The 23,715-nt window shown below is 41.6% G+C and overlaps 1 protein-coding gene across 1 annotated transcript in view; it reads left to right on the forward strand.

Annotated features, from left to right (window-relative positions):
• Nucleotides 1-1,634: 1,634 nt before the first annotated feature.
• Nucleotides 1,635-23,715, forward strand: part of ENOX1 (ecto-NOX disulfide-thiol exchanger 1) — a 251,530-nt gene continuing 229,449 nt past the window's right edge. Inside the window, exon 1 of the mRNA XM_028106142.2 lies at nucleotides 1,635-1,722. Coding sequence (XP_027961943.2) covers nucleotides 1,635-1,722 — 88 coding nt within the window. The remainder of the gene's footprint in view (nucleotides 1,723-23,715) is intronic.

Genomic DNA, 23,715 nt, shown 5'->3' on the forward strand with positions numbered 1-23,715 from the left:
GGCCCATAATTGAGTTATGGCATAGTATAGAGAGAATTGCATAATTTCAGGTAGACAGATTTGTAAGAAATGTACTAAGGAAAAATAAAAATATATTAAAAGGATAACCAGTAAGCAGACTTAAATTTATTTAGGGAATGAGGTAAAGGAATATATACAATATACATTAGTGCATACATATATGCATGCATTCTGAAACCAAAAATAGATACTTTTCAGGGCAGTAAAAGGACAAGAACATAAATGGAAGATAATCTGGGCATGTAGCTGTGAAAATTTCTTATCTGGATTGTTTTTGCTGGATAATGGTGTTTTTTATATGAATTTTGGGTACATGTTGAATGAATGAATGAATGGAGTTTCACAGTAAACATTTAGTGATTTCATGACTTGAATGCCTTCCAAGTGAGTCATCATTGTTTAGAGTTATTTTAAAGTCAGATGACTTTCTGCAGTCTCTTCTCTTATTTAATAAAATTACAGCTTTTCTTAAGATAGTTATTTGGGCCAGTCATCTCACTATTTTTTAAAATTCTTTTCTTGATGTCTGTTTCTTTATTTTATTTCCTTCCTCACTCTGTCCCTCCATCTCTCCTTCCCCCCTTCCCTTCCTCCCTCCCTTCTTTCTTTCCTTCCTGTGTACTAAGAAATTGTTGTGGCATGTGCCTCAAGTTGATTATTGGTCCAAACTTCTGGAGCCAAGATAATAATGAGACACTATAAAGATAAATTCTTAGAGGAGTTCAACTCACTTTGCACGATGCTCCCTTGAAAATAATGGAGAGTTAAAATGATTTGGGCAACATCCTCCCTGAAAGCAATTGTCAGGTAGTTAGTAGTTGATTTTGGGTAACCTAAAATTCTCTGGATAAACAAACTAGACCAGAGTAGAATACATAATAAGTACATAAAACCCGGGAAAAATTTATAAGACTGGAAACCTATGTTCATGGTGAGGAGACAATTATTAAAAAATAATACAAGAAAAAATTTCAAAATGGAACAACAGTAGGAATATCCAGATTTGAAGGGTCCAGAACAATGGATAAGAAAAGATCCTCATTGAGATTCTTTAGTATGAGGCTTCAGAACACCAGGGATTACAAAGAAGATTCCAAAACCTTCCAGAGAAATAAAACAGGTCACATATAAAAGATCAGGAATGCCAATGATATCAGACTCCTCAAGCACCACACTGGAAGCTAGAAGACAGTCCGGCCCTCAGAATGCTGAGGGGGATGACTTTTTACTTAGGATTTTTTTTTTTTTTAAGATTTTATTTATTTATTTAACAGAGAGAGACACAGTGAGAGAGGGAACACAAGCAGGGGGAGTGGGAGAGGGAGAAAAGCAGGCTTCCTGCCGAGCAGGGAGCCCCATGTGGGGCTCGATCCCAGGACCTTGGGATCATGACCTGAGCCGAAGGCAGACGCTTAACGACTGAGCCACCCAGGCGCCCCTTTTACTTAGGATTTAATGACAAGCTTAACTGGCAAGCGTGAGAGTAGAATTAAGACGTTTTCAGATGCTCAAGGAAGGTCTCAACGAATTTACCTCCCATGTACCTTTTCTCAGGAAGCTACTAGAGAATGTGCTCTACAAAAATGAGGATGTAATCCAAGAAAGAGGAAGCCATGGGATCCAGGAAACGGGGGACCCAACACAGGCGAGAGGCGCAGGGATTTCGCAAGATGGTGTTAAAAAGAAGCCCCAGGACAACAGGTGGGCGCTGGCCTGGGAAACCGCTAGACCAGACAACTCAATGGGAGGCTCCTCCAGGGAAGAATAGATGTGACAGATTAACTGATGGCGTTGATCATCGGGAAAAAAAATGGTTTTAATAGGGTTTTTATAGTTTGTATGGAAAGTTCAGGAGCAGTTATTAATGGACCAAAAAAAAAGAAGAAAGGAAAAACTAAATATTGTACAAGATAGGAAGTGTTTTCTTACACTACGTGGCTTGATAGTAAATAATTACTGTGTTGTCATAACAATCTAAACACAGAATTTTGATTCAGCCCCAAATCGCTACTTTAACATACTAGAGAGATGTGGGCAGAAGCTTGTTAGGAGGTGGTGATGGTACAAGGATGCTAAATTTTTCTTTGCCTCCTAGTGAGACAGAAGATAATCTCTAAAAACAGTGACTTGAGAAATATCAGTATGTACTAATTATTTAAAAATATGGAACCAAATATCAGAATTGGAAGTGAAAAGTAGTTTTTTTCTCCTATAGCAGGATTCACCCACCTTGTGGGGAGGGATGGATTAGTTACTGGTTAGTCTCTCTCCTCTGGACAAGCACATAGATTAATCAAACTGACAGTAACTAACTGGGTGGGGCAAAAGACTTACCTGTTTAATGAGCTCACTCTGGCAAATAACTCTCCTTCATAATAAAGCAAACCAAAAAACATGTCCTCAGAGGAGCAGGAAAGAGGTGGTGGGGACAGGTGACAGAAGGGATGGTTGTTTTTAGTTATAGGCCTTATACTACCATAATAATACTATGTGCTTTTTTAAACTATAGGCATACATTATTTTGAGAAGTATGAAGTAGGTTTTAAAAATTACTGGAATTAGAAATAGAGGTTGTAAAACCAAAGTGTACAGCCCTCTCTTGCGCCCATACACCAAAAAAAAAAAAAAAAAAAAAAAAGAAGAAGCTGATGGTGCCTTTTTGGATCTCTTTCAGAACTAATTTATTTATCCCACATCTAATAACAAAGTAGGGGCCTTTGGACCCTCTGCTGGTCACACTCCAAGCAACATTGCCCGTCACCCACAAGCACACCCCACATTCGGTATTTAAGCTCTACAGAGCCACTGCACGCTCCCATGCAGCATCTGTACTCCCCCTTACCTGGGCCTCTGCTCACCTTCCGCTCACACGTATCCACACACACACCCACCCAGTCCCAGAGTCCCCTTGTTCCACTTTACCCGTTTTGTATCTTGGCTCAGATTCCTCTCTGAAGGGTCTTTGAGGGGCGCCAGATCAGAGCATTCTCTCCTTTATTTTAATCCTTGTTGTATTGCCTTTGGCAGCACTTGCCACAATCCTAGTGTGTTGTGTTTGGTTATGTTGTTTTGTTTTTTTCTTGTTCTGTCTTTGCTAAAAGGCTAGAAGGTGACAGGGGGAGGAGCCATATTGCACTGATATTTATTCCTCCTACAGAGCTTGGCAGATTGCTGACATAATCCAGGTACTGCCTCAGATAATAATTAAATGAATAAATTAATCTTTCATTAAATGTGGAATCTGTTCAGTCATACGGCGCAGAGTTAAACATCTGCATCCATATAAATAAATATTACTGGAAGGTACGGATTTTGTTTGTTTTTGTTTTAGGGAAGCTTATATGCTTTCTCCTAAAGGGGAAGATTGCCTTCAGAGCCCAGAGGGTTAACTGCTCCTTAAAATGTTTGCTTCTGCTTCCTTTGTGGGGGATGTAGAAAGCTTGTCACCTGGAGGGGCGAAGTTTTTCTTTGACTCTGCAAGGACTCCAGGTAGCCTGGCGTTGAGGAAAATTGCAAACAGGATGTCGCCTTGACACCCCCCCGCCACTAGAGGAGCTTCTAGACATCACCCTGTGCCTGGTGGACAGTAGCATAGGCTAAGATGAGGCAGGAAAGGGGAGAATACTCAGTGATAACATGAGCATGCAGGGCAAATGGCACACTGGGACTTACTTACATCCACAGCTTCTCACACCCAGCTGAATGAAGTCCCTTTCTGCTTCATCAGGTTCGATGCCACGTTCCCCAATCTTTTTATGACCACTAACTGATCATCTTAACAAATTACACAATGGGATTAATCTAGAACATTCCTATATGCAAACAGTGGCATACTGTGGAGCCACTAAAGAGAATGAGGTAGACCTGTTCCGTTCTGATACGGTGAGAGCTTTGACACGTACCAGGGAAAAGTCAGCATGGAACAGAAGGATCTCCTTCGTGTCTTTACTGCGGTATCACTGTTTCGGTTAGGTTGTCCTTAACCACTGCGTTGATACTCACAGGCATCCCCTCTCCCGCTTTTGCTCCATTAGCATTAGCCCTATTTGACATACCATATATTTATTTTACTTGCTTGTTTATGATCTATATTCCCTACTGGAATGTAAGGTACATGAGGGATTCTGTGTGTTTTATTTACTGCTTCCCCCCCCGCCCCGCAGTGCCTTAAAATTACTGTATGAATGAATTTGTATGAAAAAGTGAGTTATTTGCATAGAATCTTATTATTTGTCCAGAATCTCTAGAAGGTTACGCAAACCTAACAATAGTTCTCTCTGAGCTGTAGAACTAAGGGCATTTGGGAGGAAGAGTAACTTCTGTTGTATATATCTTACCATGTACATGCGTCACTTCTTAAAATAAAAACACTAGTTTCAGAGGGAGTCCCATTTGCAGAGTTTCTCGAATGGCTATAATAAAATATAAGTTATTTAGTCAGCACCATTTATTTCTGGTCCTGAGATGAACACCATTTAGAATTTCCCCTCTTTTCAAAAGTCAAGTTGTAAGTGCCCCATGATTCAAGTCCATGGACTTTATACTTCATGAAGCTTTTATCAGCCGAGACTTTTTATTTTCCATCAGAGTGGTACCATCTGTACTGATGTTGTAGTGGGATCAAAAAAAAAAAAGTTTTTAGGTCAGATACATTTATAACTTCTTACTTTTAGCTAAGTGACCCATCGCAGGTGACTTAATCACCCGGAGCCTCAGTTCTTTCCTATAACATTGGGATAATTTTTGCTATGAGCCAAGGGTGTTGTCCCAATGAAACAAGATAAAGTCTGAATATTCAGTGCCCAGCAGTATCTGGTGCACAGCAGGGTTCAGTAAATGTTAAGTCCTTCCCTTTTCCCTGCAGAAGGTGACCCAGAGCAGACTTATAGTGACATTCTTATCCCTGAGTTCTCAAAGTATGGTCCCAGCAGCACCAGGGAGTTTATTGGAAATGCAAAGTCTCAAACCCCACCTGATCTAATGAATCAGCATGTAGTTTAACAGAATACCCTGGTGATTTCTCTGCACAGTGGAGTCTGAGAAACTTTGTTTTTATGCTTCTTATGGCAGTGTTTCCAACAGGGTTGTATTAATCTTGTTTTTTGTTGTCTGTATTTTATGATACTTGGACATCTTAGGGCCTCGCAGATCCTGGGGAAGGCACTGTCCTTGCAGGGTTAGCTAATTCAATTGGCCTAGGAACACCCTTTTGATGTCAAGCAATCCTGAGTCTATGCCCCCACCCGCCTCCTTTTATCAGGCTCTTGCAGTCCAGAATATTATCCCCCTGCCCTAAATCACCTCAGGGCCAGGTACTGGACAGTTAGGAACCAACTGTATACCATAGAACCCACTGAAATTATGCAAACTAGCCAATCCTAAACCTCTTGCCTTGCCTTGCTTTGCCTTTCCTGCAGAAACCACAAACAAGTTAATTGCCATGTTCCCCCCTTATCCCCTCTGATTCCAGCTGACCCCAGTGCCTCCAGGCCATCTTGGCACTGCACGCCCCCCTCCTCTTGGGAACTGGACATAGCAGACTGTCTTTTCATTGGCAAGTATCTCCTAAAATGCTGGCCTCATCACACCTGAAGACAACCAAAATCCCGGGTACATTTTCAAACAAGGCTGCCCTTTTTTAAACATGTTTCTTAGTTTAGCACCGCTGGCCACCATTCCCCCCGCCCCCCGCCCCCTGCCTTGACCTTGCCAATTGTAGTTTCATGTGAAGAGTGTGAGGGTACCCAGCAGAGCCAGATGTTCGGGGGTGTTGGGGGGGCGCTGACCAACAAACTGAAACATCAGAGGATGCTTCAGCCACATCACGAGCCTGAACTTACTTTTAAATGGAGATGATCAAGGATAAACATGAACAAAGTTGTAAACCTGCTTCAGGTAGCATGACTACGTTGAATGCCCATAATACTCCTCGAGCATAGGCTCTGAACACTTCAGAAACCGCTATTACAAATGGTTAAGACCTCCAAGATAATGGAACCGTTTGAGTTGAAACACACACATTTATTTACAGAATGTCAGGAAAACAAATGAAAACCTGCCATCCACCTCCATTCATTTTTGCCTGTGGCTTCGTAATATGGTATGTGTGTTTTAGGTGGAAGTAACCCCTGCCTGGGAGCAGCTCTTCTGTTTCTTGAAGGTGGGCCACCTGCCTGCCCCCCTTTGCCTGTGCGTCTTGTCTCTCCTGTTTGGAAAAGAATCTTGATATATGGAAGTGAGCTAACTGAAGGTGAAGTGAATAAAAGGAAATATTAAAAGAACATCAGAGGTACTTTTCTCCCTCTGACTCAAAGAAAAAAGAAATGTAATGACTATTTATTTCAGAAATAGCCCACATTTGTTAGATAAGATGATGAGAACAGAAGATAGCAATTGAATGATAACTTTTCCCTTATAAAAGTTTTTATTACAGTTTAATTAAGAAATTAGAATTTGATTAGCAGCATTTAATTAGAAATATTAGACAAGGAAATTTTTCCATTGTGTTAAGACTATCAGTTTTGTTTCCTTAAGACATAAGCCCTTCTCACCAGGCACACAGAAAGGTAACTGTGTGAGGTGATAGATTTGTTAACTAACTTTATTGTGGTCATCCCTCACTATCTATCTCTCTATCTGTCTATCACCACTGTATGTACACATTAAATTTATACAATGGTTTCTGCCAGTTCTACCTCAATAAAGCTGGGGGAAAAAATAAACCTATTGCTTATGACCAAAAAAGAAACTTTGGCTGCAGATAGCAGCAGTGTGCTCCCCATCACCGGCCCTATCACACTCAAGATTGCGGCCCGCACAGTGTCTAAAATTTGACTCCTGGCCTGTGTGACTGACAGCATCCCCTGAAACCACAGGCTTGTTTCTCAGTAGGTATTTTGTTTGATTGCTCCTTGACCCTTTTCCAAGAAGCCCAATTCGCCCAAGGGAATCTCACACAGGAAAAGAGTGTTTGCATCTGCTTAGGGAAATGTGCCTGAAATAATGACTTATTTAGAACGGAGAACAGAACGGAATGGAATGGATTGATAAGCCAGTTTGAGCAGGCAGAGAGCAGCCCAGGCCTCGTAGCTCTTATAAAAGGAGCTATGCAGCAAAGTAGCTTGCCCAGACCAGGTCTGGCAAGACCCATCTCCATTCCACAGATGTTGTCTCTGTAAACTCCGTACAAAATTCTTTCTCTTACAAAGGCCTCAGAGCGTGCGAGCTCATCTTCGGTGTCACAGACACTTCTAAGATGGTGCGGATTTCTCGATTTAGCCCTGCAGACCCCGGTGTAGAAATTGCTCTCCGAGGTATGTTCCCCGTTTTAAACGTGGTGGCGTCCCCGTGGGTGACCGCTGAGCACTTAGTGGCGCTGGAAGTTGAAGCACTTTCTGGGTGGTGGGGGGCGTCGGCCAGTGTGCTGGTGTGGGGCTTGCCGGGGAGAACTTGACTCAGCTTCTTTCTCACTGAACTTAAAATGAACCAGCCGTCAGAAGCAGGGGCTGACATCTCATCTAGCAGGATGAAGGATGAGGTGAGGCAAATAAAAAAACAAAACAGAAAGAAGGAGACAGAACATTGCCACTGTATGGCTCTTTTGTGCTGCTGTTTTCTATTTCTTTTGCTTTGTCTTTTTTCTTTCTTTTTTTTTTTTTTTTTGCCAAGAAAATACAGTTGATTCGTTGAGAACCGTAGCCTCAAGGATAGCAACTCCTTTGAAATGGGAAAGGTGACAACAAAAAGTTTCTTAAAATAAATTTAAAATCTGGAGGTTACTTTTTTTTCTGTCTTAATCTTTTTCTGCTATTCAGTTAAAAATGAAAACAAAAATGGAACCATGGACCACATTTAAGGGAGCAAGGTTAAACTTAAAGTCGCGTTTATGCACAGCGGTAATGGGAGTTTGCCTTTCTTTTTTAAATTTAAATCTATCTTTGCACAATTAGCAAATTATTAAATGACCTTTCCTTCAAAGTCTGCAAGCAATTGCTTGTTTCCACTAATAAGAGAACATGTTTTACAAGGTTCACGTTGATTAATTGACAAATGCTGATAAAATCAAAGCAGGGCTCAAATGCAGTATACCAGCTGCAGTATAAATTACTTCTGTTCAATAATGTTTCAAGTGGCTATGCATTTATGGCTTACCTTTCAATAAATATTACTGTCTTAATTGAAACATCCATTGTGGAAATTTATCTGTGAAGATGACTGTCAGGAACCACAGCTCGGACTAAATATTTCTATATCTCTATATGTTTTTTCTGCTCAATTAAAAGCATTGATTGCTATGAGTATTTTAAAAATGGATGCTTTATAGTTTATGCGAAATGGGTGCTAACACATTCTAATATAGTTTGAAAATCTTGCACCCTTGAATGACCTAAGTATAGTGTTCCCTACATTTCTGGATAGCTTCAACTATAACAAAAAATTAAGTGTCCTAAACCACTTAGCCTTACACCATTCACTAAGGGCGTTACATTCTTGGCCCTTTGCCATCCATCTGTTTTGACAACTGTGTTGGGCTCCATTAGAGGGCCCATAGCTGGCTGTTTCATGCTCATCCATGTGTCAGACATAAGAGATGCATGGCCAAACCCAGCTTCCTATTTTTGCTTATGAGTTAGTAGCTGTCCAGAAGGATGTCTTGCATCCCAGGCCAAACCTGAAGGTGCAGAGGCTCCCGGCAGGAGGGGAATGTACATTAGGTCACTGAAGAGTTCCTATTCTTCCCTTGTTGTGGTTCATACCCATTTGGTAGAGTCACAGGCTCTAGTCCCTCAAGAATATTGTAGATTTAGGGGTCCAACCAATCTGATAGTTTTGTCTCGACGTGGTAAGTTGTCCTACCGCATCTAAGACTCCTGGGAAATTAGACATCTTCCGGAAGTACCTTTGACATACTCTTTTCAACAAAGTCATTTTAATTCAACAAATATCTATCACCCTACTATGTACTAGGCACTGTGCTGGGCCCTGGGGATATCAATATGAATCAGATAGATTCTTTAACCAGAAGGAGCTGACAATATCCAATCATAGCTCCAAACATTTACAATTTGTTATTTAAAAGACACCCATACATAACTTGCCAAAATTTTTTTGAATCCCCATCATGTACCAGGCACCATTCTAGATGTTCAGTAAATATTCCAGATGTCTTCTTTCTTCAGTATTTATCCATGGTCACTGTGTTCTGGTGGCCCTCTAAGGCAAATCTCATTTGCCAGTTTTCTGTTTGAGCCTCCTGAGTCACTGGTTACCAGGTAATAGTTGTACTCAAGAATACCACAGCTCACCAGACCTGTACTGAGATCAGTGGGACTGAGCAGAAATCATCATCCTGAACTCAGTCAGAGGGCATGCTGCTCTCAGGATGAGCATGAAGATCATGGAGCAGGTATATGGAATGTGTGATGAGGGAGTTAAGGACAATTTGGGACACCCTGGAATCAAGTGAGTTTTGAAATATGGATCACGTGGAGGCAGATTCAGGGATGAGCAGAAGTCGCATTGGGCTAGTAAATCATACAATTCCAAGTGATTGACTGGAAGGTAAGGATGGAAGGCAGACTGGTGAGGGAGGTCACAGAGAAGCAACCAGTTTAGTAAGAAGAGATCAAAGCCGGTCAGCAGGCAGGTGAGTTTTTCCGGCTGTCAGCCTGGTCAGCATTGCAGAATTCCGAAAGATAAGCAGCTGCTGGGATGGGTTCAACAATCAGGAGAAGCAGGCTTAAGTATAATAAACAAGGAGAAAAATCTCTGCCGTTGCGAACTTGGTCACAAGAAGTGAAACGTGCTTCCGGTAATCTAGGTCACAATGCTGTGGGCAGGATGGGCAGCATGATGGAGAATTTCCGAGTTTGGGCTCATTATGTTCTCTCAGCCCAGACATCATGAAGACAGTGTGGCATGCAGGAGACGCTGTACAAGTATTCCACGGAATACTTGACCTGGCTTCCGAGAGGGAGGCAGGTCCCAAAATGCAACGATTTTTGCACGGCAATATAAAAATTCAATTGCCCCTGCACTTAGTGAAGAAAAAGCAGCACAGGAGAGTCAAACACAGGAGGATGCATTGTCCCAGTATTTGTGTTCATTCCTTCCCGTGGTTTCTTTGCTGTGGGGTGGCCTTAAGTCGGAAGAGGGACAGAGTGGTAAGGAATGTGGGAAGTTCTAAGAGCATGTGGTTAGCTGTTAATGATCAGACCCATTTTCCTTGTGTGAGAGCATTTAGAAGGAAAGAAATGAAAAGGGAAAGGTGAGGGAATTGAAACCCTGCCAGACTCACAGGTTCTGTATGTGAAAATCTCAGCAAGATGCTAAAACGTGGCTGGGTTGCTTGGGGCACACCCAGAACCCCTTCTCACTGTCCATCAGCAAGGTGCTGCCTTCTGATCTCCAGCCACCTGAGGCTCTTTTATGTTCATGGCCATCGCTGCCAGTAAAAATGTTAGGAAAGATCATTCTCTGCAACCTTAATAAAAGTCTTATTGTGCTAGCGTGGTACATCACCCTTAAGAGTTGTAAAACCCAGCCTTTTCAGAAATCTCCTTTGTCACCAACTTGGGTCAGTGAGATATAAAGACCCCCCCCCGGGGGGGGGAGGCATCCGTTCTGTCAACTGCCATTCCACGCCCGCATGCCAGGGAGGGCCGAGAGCCGTTCCCCACTGTGTAATCCTGGACCAGTATTCCCCGTTTGGACACTAGGTGGGGCATTGTTATTATTACGGTGGCTCTTGAATGTGAGTATGTAAAACCCGGAAGGATGAAAACATCTCTTTAGAACATCATATTGTGCTACCGAATCAGAGAACACTTCAGGAGGAAACCGCCATGAAAAGTCTCTAAAATCCAAGCCCTGGCTTTGCGTTTTTTTACCTGAGAAAACTGTGACCGGCCCCAGTTCATGCAGTGAGTCAGCAGCAGACCCCCAAAACTGGGAGCCAGAATCCAAGCCTTGAGAGCCTAGAGCAGCCCTGCACGGTGCCCCATAGCCTGCACGCCCGGGGAGGAGGCATGGGGGCCCCATGGGCTCAGGGGCCAATCACGCACCTCTCAGAAGCCGCCTCCTTTCATATGGGGAATAATAAAAGAATAAAAGAAAACATCTCTGAGGCATCCTAAATGTGTCCTTCCTGCAACTTGACTCTACCTACAGATGGCCCAAAGAAACATAAACAATGTACACAATCCAGACACTCACTCTCTTTTTTTTAACCTCTCTCATGTGCACACACATACACTCACACATACATGTACCCCTTTGAAAATAATACCAATATGAATGGATGAACTTCATTTTATAAAATAGGGATAAGCAAAATATTACCTGTTATATTTAGGTTCTAGCTAACTGAATGTTCCTCTGGTTTGGCTAGCTTCTAGGCACTACGGAAGCCTATCAAAGTCCTGTCTCCCTCTTCATCTCTCAGCCACTAACCAGCCATCCTCCCTTGAGCCCTAGAATCCTCAGGGCCTAGAGCCGGTGCCTAGAACCCAGCTGAGGACAGGGACTTCCCAGACCTCCTTTCCCTCTCCAGGACTATCCGACCTTGTTTTCCCCCTCCCCCTTCCCTCTGTGGCAGAAGATGGGCATAGTACAAAACAGGAAGGCTGCAGCCCAGCCTTCACCTGCACTCAAGTACCAGAGTGACTCAGTCACTGAAAGGAAATTCTTGATTTCTCCTCACCCTCCTCCCTTCTGACCAATAAATAGGTCTTAGCACAGAGCAGAATTCTTACAGACCCCTTAGTGGATGACACTTTGCAGGCTTTTTTCTTGGCAGGGCCTCTTTCTTAAAGAGATTAACTTGCATTTTAAGCAGACCGAAAAGGCGTGATCATTGCAGTATGTTTTTTCTCATTTCAGCGCGAGCACTTGTCCTTACAGGCCTGTAGTGCTGGTTCCCAGTCTTATTTCAGTTCCGGAAGGATTCTCAGTTTCTCTGCTCCTACCAAGGGGCTCTCAGTTCTCTGCTCCTTATAATTACACGGCCTTACTAAACATCTAGGGTTCTTGGGAGAAGGGCAGGCTGGTGAGAAAGAAACCATCCAGTCTGTGATCTTATCTCATGTTAGGCTTTGCAAACTTAAATCTTTTTGAAGAAAAACACTGTAAAAAAAATTATTTACTTATTTGAGAGAGCACATGAACAGGGGGAGGGGCAGAGGGAGAAGCAGACTCCCCACTGAGTGGGGAGCCCGTTGCGGGGCTCAGTATGGGGCTCAATGTGGGGCTCGATCCCAACACCATGGGATCATGACCTGAACTGAAGGCAGATGTTTAACCGACTGAGCCACCGAGGCCTGCCTGAAGTAAAACACTCTTAAAAGTCTGATTTTTAAAACTTGGCATGCATGGGCTGAATTGTTTTTTCCAACGTGGAATGCTCCCGTCTGCCTGGTCTAATCTGACTCATCCTTTAAGACCCAGCTCAAATGTCATCTTCTCTGCTGAGCCTCTGCCCTCCCTACTCCCATGTCCCCTTCCTGAATCCTTGCTTTTTATTCTAAGCTGCCAGAGCATTTTCTTCACACCACTGGAATATAGTTCCATTCCTTTACCCCCAGTTATCCAGCTGTCTGTCCTGCCAGCCCAGCTGTGGGCTCTTGGAAGGCAGGACTGGTGGACTGTGGTGCCTGATTCATCTTGTGTCACCTGCAGAGAGCAGAGTGGATGATGTGCACTGGGAGTTCTATACATATGGATGGCGTTGGACCACATTATGTCAGCATCAGCTCTTTTAATATAAGAATTCTGAGGTTGAGGAAAATATATCCAATCAAAGTGTAATGTAAAAACCATAGTCTTCTGAAATTTCCTGAAGTTCCCAAAGACGAGTTTTTTTATATTCTTATTTTTAAGAGGAAAGCGTTACATAAAACTAGGCATATGGCACCATGCTCTTGGGGATACTGGTCATTTATTTGCTCCCCACACCAGAATAGGGTAGGAATTTTTGTCACAGATTCACTCTGCTTTATATAGAAGATGTATACTGGAACAGTTGTATGTAAATCTATTATCTATACATCAAATTATGTATAAAAAATGCACTAAGAGAATAGTTTAAAGAGATCATTTTTCTAAATGAACAGTATTTATGTAAAAAGGATAATTTCTGAATTTATCAGGGAATTTGTCTATTGCAGAGAAGTATTTCTCCTAGAATGTAAAGGCTCACCTGTGTTCCAGTCAAAACTCACACGGGATTAATTTCATGCTTTTCCATAGTCTATTTAAAACACTGGACTTACTTCTAAGAAGATTTTTAATTTATACAACAGATACTCTCGGCTAACTACAGTGCATAACTCTTCTCATTGTCATAAAATAGGTATGTATCATGTATTATTTCAGGTTCGGTTAATAAAAAATTACTTGCGTGGGCATTTGATGATTTCAACACAATCTTACTGGAAGGAGTCAGTATGTTATACTTCTGATCTGCAGGAAGAATTGAGGACTGATGGCGAATGTTCATGCAGTTCCCAAAATATGGGAAAGGACACCAGGCACAAATCTCCATGAGACACTTGTCCAGAGAACTAAAGACAGTGCACTTGGCACTGAAGTTTTAGATGGGTTTTATTTAAATGTTTCCATTTTTCTTTTTTTCTAAATTGGCCAAAAGGGAACTGAAGAGGGGCGGAGTCGTGTGGGTTTGGTGTTGTGGCTGTGAATTTATAGTGAGTGACTCAGTCAGTGTCCCTTTGCATTCAGCACGCAGGGTCACCGCCTGCCTCTTCTCCGTCTCCCCATGAGGACACAGCAGCGGTCCTTTAATAATGCATTCACTGAGTTGAGAAATAATATTCTCGCTTCTGGAACTATGCATTTAACACATTCTCAGCAAATGCCATGTGGCAAACCAAGTGCTTTTAGACTGAGGTTCTGCCTTGCATAAATAAGACATGGGCGTGTTGACCTTTTTCAGTAAACAATGCAGAAGTGTTGATTACCTTTAAAATTCAAATGCAGCTTTTAAAATGTGTTCTCATTTCCAAGGACAGCTGAGACCTGCTGCACTAAAACCCAGCTAATCTGAGGTCTGTGAAAAGTTTGGGAATTGGTCCGATTCCTTTCCTCCTTGCTTGTTTTAGCTCCATGTCTGGACACTCTGGGGACTGCTCTGTTCAGTGCCCCCTACATTTAGATGTTTGATTCCCCTGGAGATCTTTCCCTGTCAGACGATTTGTCTCCTGAATATCATGTTTGGACCAACATATATGCCTCTACCTAAATTTAATTAAGTAGTAAAGCTGATCTTTATTAGAATTTTATTTCAAACATAGATATCCCCACTCCTTCTTCCCCTTTAAAAAATGTTTTTTGATTGGCTATGTCCTTTCTCACTCCTACAAAAATATCGTAGGAGAGAACCCCCACCCTACTGTGAGATCTCATCCAACTTTTATTACTGCTCCTTGGGATCAGAGCCCCCAGAGCCACGCGGCTGCCAGGAGATTGCATTTACCCAAAGGTGACCATTACTAGCAGACCTGCAGTACTGCCTTGGGGCAGGTAGGTTCTGGGCCAGGGCCTCCAGGTTGGAGAGCTGCATCTGACCTATTCCACTGGATTAAAAATTAAAATCTGTTTAGAAGCAAGCTGCTCACTTTTGGCCTGGAGCATCTAGTAGTATTCACAGGCTAAAGAATGTGTTTTAAGGGAATAGTGTTTCCTTCCTCCTGGCTTCAATCCCCAGCACGCACGCACACACACACACACACACCCCACACCCCACACCCCACACCCCACCCCTGCCTTTTTTTGTTTTACTTCCCTTGTAGGTCTGCTTTCCCATTAGGACAATAGAAATAGCCATCCTAATTCTAATCATCTGAGCTCAGATAACTGATTTGGAAAAGACATAGAGCCTTTGTAAGAAATGACATCTATAAATTTAGCTTAGTGTAAAGTCGTTTTCAATTCGTTAACCGGAGTTTCTAGTTAACAGAGAATCATCTTTTGATTATAACTGTTTAGGGAAGATTGCAAATAATATAAAAACAAGTTTGCATCATAAAGTTTAGCTAATATCCTGAATGTGATAGGGAATTATTCCAATTTCTTAACCCTACATTTATACTTCCAATACTGTGTCATTGGCAGCTGGTCTCCAGACTGATGATCTGAATACACCAAAAATACCAAAAATGAATAGGACAGTTCTGCCTTCTTTCTTTTTCTTTCATACCCATGACATTTTTTTTTTTTTTAAGAGTACTGGTTAGTTATTTGCAGGATGTCTTTGATATGGGTTTGTCTGATGTTCTCTTCTGATTAAATTAAGGTTATACAATTTTAGCAAGAAGACCACAGAGGTGGTATACCCTTCTCAGTGTCTCAGGTCAAAGGGCATAAGAGGTCAGTATATCTTATTACTGATTTTAACATCTTTTTGGTACCGTCAGTTGAAACAATTCTATTTTCTTCTTAGGAAGCCAAATTATATCATTAGAACATAGTGTTTTATTGTTCTCATAATTGAGGTTTTTACTTAGTATTTTAATAAAACTGTGCTTTTATACATAGAATATACATTTTCACCTGGATCAAAATGATGCTTCAGTGATTTTTTTATTATAACGGACACTTTTTATGGTCTTCCTGTTTCAGGCATATATCAGAGCACTCTGATCTCTAGTTTCCTAATCTGTTGAGCTGCTGTGACAATTACAGGAGCTGACATATGTGAAGGTGGCAACAGGTTGTAAGTGCTTGGCTAAGTGTAGGTAAAGTAGAATTCTGATATTGATCATTTTTGTGCAAAAAAAAAAAAAAAATGAAAAAAGAAAACAGCTCCCATTCAGTCCCAGGGCAGTAAAATGTCAAAAAATGTTATGAGTTAGTTGACTACTGTAGTAAGTACTTTCAGCCGATATTTAACTGTTCAAATGTATAGAAGCATATTGATCACAATTAGTATAGGGATTTTTAACATTTCTGGGTCTTCACATCAGCCACTTGTCTCTACTTCTTTGTGCCGCTAAGATAAACTTTGAGCTTCCCATCCTTTCATTCATTTATTTGTTTTGTACCTAATTGTCAGACCTGATCCTTAACACATAATGGTTATGAAAGCCCCAGGTCAATCAGACGTTGAGGCCAAGACTTCTTAGATCTAGATAAGGAATAGGACCACGGTTTAAATATTTCTCAGGTTAAACACCTGGGCCTGTTTCATCCTTTTAGATATTTATTCCCTATTTTTAATTTGATTTATTTTCTATAGGGAGCCATGTTATATAACCTTAAAGTTTTGGAGGCAAAGTGTTCCCTTGATGTAAAAAACATATAAAAATGTCTTGTCCATTGCTGTATGTGTTTTTTATTATTTCTGAAACTTGTTTTCTGGGTCTATAATACACTCATGAACAGGTCCATAGGCATATTGAAAGTGATACAATATAGCCTAAAAATTTTCACAAGAAGAATCTGGCTCATTTCTCACTTATTCACTGAACACCTGGGTTTTGCTGGATAAATGCTCGACACACAACACAGCACGCCTGTCTTCATGGAACTCCAGTCTAGGAGAAGAGACAGGCATTGGGACAAGTAAATAAAATGTTACAAAGTTAAGGCAGGATGGCCATTAATAATGCAGGAGAAAGATGTGAAAAAGATTCATTGAGGCAGACCAGGGATCACTCAGCCAGCGCTCTGTCTTCAAGAGCCAAAGCCAGGGACACCGTAATATCACATTCATGAACCCTTAAGATTGGAAACTATGAAATTTCACGTTGCATACTTTTCAAACAACACCATGCAGGTGAGTGTAGGTCAACTAGCTGCTTCTTCGAAAACCTCAGGAATCCTCTCCTTCCCCTCCTTCTTTTAATTAACGAAGCAGTTATTTATTGACTATATCCTCCAGTGGCTGTCAGATTTGGGTGCATATCCCAATCTCCTTTGGAGCTGTTTTAAAAAATGCCTGGAACCTCACATCAGATCCGGTGAGGGTTTAGAAATCTGAGGGTGGAGACCAGATATAGCTACAAAAGCCTCCTCAGGTGATTCCAATGTCCACCAAAGGCCAAGAATCACTGTGTGCCAAGCACAGAGACTAGCTCTGTAGCAGTCAGGAGAATCAGATATCTGCCTGGGGGACAACATGCTTGCAGGTATTATAGAAGTTCAATAATGGAAGCAATTGATTGCTCTATAAGAAGCTCACATTTTCCTCCTTCCACGCTAAACTCGTATTTTAACTGTTCTTGTGCCTTGTAATCCCCTATTTTTATTCACCAAGTCTCCTGAGCCAGAAACTTGAGAATCATTTTTGAATATTACCTTCTTGCACCATTACCTCCATATTCCAGTTGCTCACCAAGTCCTATCTTCCTGTCTGCAGAAATATCTCTCATCTACTCCCACGATCTCCTCTGCCACTGCCATATCTTGCCTAGTCCCTAGTGATTATGTCAGAACAGGTTAACCTCTTTAAGCTTTTTCCCTGTATATCACTCTAAGAATTATTTTAAATTACAAATTTGATCCTGTCACTCCCAATTTAAAATACTCTATTAGGGCCCCGTCGCCTATGGAAATCAAACTCCTTAGCATTCCCCTGCCCATATTTTCAATATCATTACCCCACCATTTGCCCCTGAAGCCACAGCCAAACAAAGACACTCATTTCTGTACATGCTGTGTACTCTTCACCGGAGTGTCTTTGCTCATAGTGTTGTTGATGACTGAAACACTTTTTATTTCTTGTTAATACCCCTCCAGTTTTCACCTTCAACCATCCATGAAGAAAATCTAAGATCACTTTACTGGGAGAGTTGATTGGTTCTTCCTCTCTGTCCTTTATATTAACCCGTGTTTTAATTAAAGTACCCATTTGGCGCTCTCTCTCTCTCTCTCTCTCTCTCTCTCTCTCTCTCCCCCTCTCCCCCTCTCTCTCTCTCTACCTGTATATTGCCCTATCTGTCTGGGCCAGTCTTCAATGGAGTGTTTTTTGTTGGCCTAGAACTTAAACCAGTGCTACACAATAGGAGTTAACTGAATATTCACTGAGCCAAAGGGGAAAAGAATGAATGAACCTGAAGCAGGTTGGCCATTATCCCTTCCCACTGGTCCTCATTCCATTCTTTGGTGTATCACTTAACTAATCTGATCCATCTTCTATATTCCTTCTAATATGTGAAGATTACCTTCACCCTTTCTCTTTTTTCCCTGAGTCACCAAGCTGGTAAGTTGTCATTCCAAAGCTGACCCCATTCTTTGGAATTCCGGTAGTTGTTGTGAGCAGTTTCAATGTTGCCTTGAGTTCTCAAGGTCAAGTGACCTAATCTTAATAAACTTGCTACAAACGACCTAATCTTAATAAACTTGCTACAAACTCAGATTTGCAGGAAAGAAAAGTGGGTAGTACTTAACTAGTATCTTATCCCATTGGTTCCCAGATTCAGTGTCACATCTGTTTCTTGTTCTGGGATTATCTGAAGATAGCTCTGCTGTCTTCCCTCTCTCCACTCCTACTACCACCTAGGCTGAAATTCTATGTCCACGCTGGATTGTTTGCTTTCAGAGGGAGGCCCACAAAATGGGAATCGAACAATTCTTTCATATTTGTTGTACGTCGTTAATGGCCTTGCCCCAGAGTATTTCTGTTTGCCCTTGTGCCTCCTCTTCAGATATGTTTAAATATATTCTATATACTACATTTGGTATTTTTTCAAAATGTTCAATTCTAGTCCTTCTGGGGTTAGGCCTCTCTAGCATTCATCTTAGAATTCTTCTCACTTTTGTGATTGTCTTTACTTCTGTGTCATTGTTACCATTTGCTTCTCGTTTTTGTAGAACCAGAATTCACCAGAGCAGTTCTTGTAAAGGCTTAGCGATTTCTGTAGCAGCATCCCCTTTTTCTTTCACCAAGGTTATGACTAGAGTTATATGATCAAAATTTTATTTTTCGGAATCTCTTTTCTATTAGAGTTGATATCTCTGTGTTCATAGCATACTTAGATTTCTGCTGAAGTTTCCAAATGTTTTTCACAAGTCAATGGCGGTGGATCCGATTAGAATTAATGTTCTCTGTCCTCACTATTGTGAACAGCAGGCTGGTACAGTAACTTTCTTCTAAGAATCCAGTCATCTTCATGTTGTTACTGACTTTTTTTTTTTTTTTTTGCACAACTGGTCAATATTAAGGCCATTATATGGTTTTTTTCCTGTCCTCAAAGGTTGTGAACAAACTCCTGCCATTCCTAACCTGGTTTAACTAAATCATTATAAACCTACTCTCCATGACTTTATTTAAAACTCTCCTAAAATATATATGTTGTGTATATTTTGGTCTCTTGGTTAATGAAATCTAAGATTACATTCTATGCTGTAAAAATGTGCTTTAATTTCTTTCTACTAAAATGCTTCCTTTTACTCTTGGAGCAGTAAAACCCTAGTTTTAGTATTTCATGAGTTGGTGAGTAAATGTATGTTTATATTCTCAAGACCTTCCTAATCTCTTCAGTCTGTCTTTTTATAAAAAAGCTTACTTCAGTTTTCTAGTTGGTAAACTAGCATCTTTATGTAAGAAAACATTATACTTAGGAAGCCTGAATTTAAATTCCTTGACATCTTCCTCAAAGCAACATTTTAGGGAATACAAACTACCATTGTCATTCCGTAGATACAGAGACCAATATAATCTGAATAACTCTGCTTAAATATAAAGTAGTGAAGAGAGACCCAACCCTGTCCTTTCGGTGGCCTCCACCACTCTGGATTTTACACATTAAGGTTTACCCTTCCCTTCTTGAGCTGCCACTTTCCCCCTCTCTCTTCCTGTTGAGGTATTTTTTATCCCTCAAGACTCAGCCCACAGTTTTCTTCTCTGTGGTACTTCCCTGACACCCCAGATGAAATGAATCTTTCTTTTCTCCTCACCACACATTTCTACAATAATTTTTTTGAAGTATTATTGGTTGTAACATCTTTGTGACTGACCTCCTAGGTATTATAAAGACATAGCATTCTATGAATGGCAATAAGACTGGTTAGTAGGCATAATTTTTTTCTTAGTCACTGTACCTGAAAGAAGCATGTTACAAGACCTTTCAGAATACCAACTGTATGTAATATTCTGTGTGGGTTTTTAAAAGAGAAGTGAAGTATAGAGGTTGTATGAGTGACATCAGTTAACATTTTGAAACATGTGAGCCATAATTACCCCACACAGTTCAAAAGACCCAGGCATCATTTTTTAAAGGACAGTATTTAACTGAACTTAATGCTGGCTACTATGGTCAGTAGCTGAGCAGAGAAGACAGCTGCCAAGGGCATGTCATAGGAGGAACTGGCTTAGTTAGGAATAGTCTCTCCCTGCCTCCCTATTTATGGCATTGTCTGTTGGGATGGAGAAGCAGAGGAAACTATGCATACTCTGCTGCTAAATGGAGCGAGTCCAGATGGTCAGCCCATGTTCTGTCCAATAGACCACATTGCCCCTCAACACTTCTTGGCAGTTTCTAACATGACATGTTGATAAAAGTCCTCAGTTTTAAGTTGCTGAAAGTCTAAGACTTCGTGGCCAGAACAGCATGGCCAGTCGGTTTCCAGCTTTAGAATAACAAGAAGGAAAATAGGGCACTTGGCTGACTCAGTCAGTGGAGCGTGCTACTCTTGATCTCAGACTCATGAGTTCAAGCTCCACGTTGGGCATAGTGTCTACTTAAAAAAAAAAAAAAGAAGAAGAACAAGTGGTGTTTTCCTGGTGAGACCATCGTAAGTGACCAGACAGACAATTCATAGGATAGGTCTGTCTGCTGTATACAAGGTACTATGCCGAGAGGTTGATCATTCAGATTACTCCCTGCCTTTGAGTATCTGGGAAACTAGTTGGAGAGAAAACACAAATGCATAGACACACAGAGAAGATTACCACAAAAAATAGGGCATGTGAAATGGCCAAAGGGGCATATGGAACACTGGTTGTCAAAATGCAGTTGTTTGCCGTTTGATAGTGGATACCAGCTTAACACGTTTTGCCATGTCTGTACCATCAGAACATTTTTTACTTATTTATACACAACTCAATGAAGTATCTATTTTAGTCTCTTCCTAAGCAATAATATCAGCAAAATCATACAGTTTTCTGCTAATACATTTTTTTCCTGACACATGTGAGGTTGAACTATGTGAGACTAACAATATTTGACCTTTTTTTTTTTAATCCACAGAAACATCAATTTCATATGGCTAAAAGTAAACATAACTGTTAAAAGTTAAAATAATGGTTTCACGACTCACATTAAATCCCCGGACATACCACCTTTGAGCTGGAGGGAGCAAGCAGCCATAAAGGGTTGATCTCGTCAGGTTTCACGGAGGAGGTGGGCCTCCATGTTTGCCTGGAAGGACAGATGCGTAGAGAAGAGAAGGGAGGACAGGGGCTCTGAGGACAGTGTTTGGGACGCCATGCACACCACCGGTGAGAAAGGAAAGCTGATGCCCAAGAGAGAGCACTCCTGTCTCCTCTGATGTAAATCCTTAATCCTCGCAGATTTGGAAAGCATGTTTTCAGAGCACGTGAACAGTTTTAAGATCTTTTTGAAGTTTGCTGAAAATCATTCTCTTGTTATTACTAATACCTTAAGCAGGGTAAGGTATTTCTATTAGGGAGGATGTGGGTGTCAGCCGTGGCTATGTAGAGCGATGTAACGTAAGTAGAGGAGGCATGAGTCTGACCACGTGAAGACAGCTGCATAGAATGGAAGGTTCTGGGGCAGTTTCCCCCGTAGAGAGCAAGCTTCCCTAGCTATCAAATTCCACTGAAGGCTTGTGTGCCAGAGGCAGCAACTGACAGGTCTTAGGCTCCCTTCAGTTCACTCTAGAAGCTCCTTTTGCCATTCCTGTGGCCATCTTTATAGCTTTTTGGCCCATCCCTCCTGTGCTGCAGACTCAGGCTTTCCTTCACCAGGTACAAAGAACGGGTGACCACCCAGCACATTTCTCTGAGCTTACTGTGAGGGTGAATCAAAGGTCACTTTCCCAGGATCAGTTTCTGGGGCTGCCCCGCCTGTCAGGCCCAGGCTTACCCCTGCCTGAGGGTGTGCCAGCAGAACACATCGAGGCATCTGACCAGTGGGCCATGGAACAACATGAACTGTATTTTTTTGGAATGAGAAGAGAACAACTGTGTTCTAATGTTCTTTGAAAAACTCACTGAGTGCTTCAAGTTACGGAAATGTGTCCTCACTACTTTTAAAGCTTACTATAATTTAGAAAGTTATGGGTAGGACTTATTATTTCCTTAAATTTAAAGAGAATAAACTTGTATGTGCTTTAGTGACAGTTTATTGGTATTTGGTGTCTAACATTAATTATTTGTGTCTGACATAAAGAACAAGGCAGGGGCGCCTGGGTGGCTCTGTTGGTTAAGCGTCTGCCTTCGGCTCAGATCATGATCCTAGCATCCTGGGATCAAGTCCCACATTGGGCTCCCTGCTCAGCAGGTAGCCTGCTTCTCCCTCTGCCTCTGCCTCTGCCCTTCCCTACCCCCCCCCCCAAATGCTCTCGCTCTCTCTCTCAAATAAATAAAATCTTTTTAAAAAAGAACAAGGCAGGGCTGCTCCATTGAGTTAGTGGTGTTTAGATCTTAAAAAAAAAAAAAAAAAAGCTTGAGGGTCAAAGTAAAATTGAACAATAATGACCACAAAAACAATTCATAAATTAATCTCAGAGCCAAGATGAGGGCTAAATTACACATAAATCTTTAAAACATCACAGATACTTTATTTCTCATGAGTCCAGGAAAACCGTGCCTCCTGGTCATGGTCATGTCATTTTCCTTGATGAGACAGTGAACTTCATTTGTTTGAGTCATTCAGCAAATTTGTATATGTACGTTTTAAAATCTAGGTTTTATTATTATTTAGGTTTGGCACAGCCAAGAGATCAAGAGAAGAAAGAGTAGATTGAAAAGATATTTTGTTACTCACAGTTCCTAAGAGGGTGGGCAGTACATGCCACCCGGCCACACTGCGAGGCACCCAGGTCAGTCAGGATGAGCGGGGGCAAGGGGAAAATGCAGGCGAGAGGCTTTATTGTGGTTTCTGAGGGAAGGAAGGAGCGAAGCAGAGTCAGCAGGTTTAGGATTGACTAGTTGGAATAATTTGAGCAGGCTCTGGCCCTGGGGCTATGAGGGCGGGGGGCATGGTGGTTTAGAGTGTGAGCCCCCAGGACAGAGATGACTGAGAGAGGAGCTCTGGATTGGCAGGTTTGCATTTGAAGAGTGTGCTCTCAGGGGAGTTGTTTGTGGTCTCTAGGGTGGGCTAGCCCTCAGTGCCAGCAAGGCTACAGAGGGCAAAGCATCAGGAAATACAGAAAATAAAAGACCCGATTAATACTGTGTATGTATGTGTACACAAACACAATCATAACATTTATCCAGTGAATTTGTGTTGGGGGGAAAGGAGGATGTATGTCTACTGTGTACCGCTCACTGTTTGGGCTGATGGAGATTTAGCAGGAAAAACATAATTTTTTTTTTAAGTCAGCCTGTGCTTATGGGAGACCAACGTATCAAGGACATAATTATGTAATATAGTCTCAGATACTGGGAAATCCTATGGAGAAGAACAAAGCTGGTAGAAGGACAGAAGAACTGGTTTTGGGTAGGTCAGGGAGGGCCTGTCTGCAGAGGATGGACATTTCAGCAGAGAGAGGACT

The sequence above is a fragment of the Eumetopias jubatus genome, unplaced genomic scaffold, assembly GCF_037043125.1.
Source record: "Eumetopias jubatus isolate StellerSeaLion01/CBP00866 unplaced genomic scaffold, mEumJub1_p1.0 scaffold_3, whole genome shotgun sequence".
Classification (NCBI taxonomy): Eukaryota; Metazoa; Chordata; class Mammalia; order Carnivora; family Otariidae; genus Eumetopias; species Eumetopias jubatus.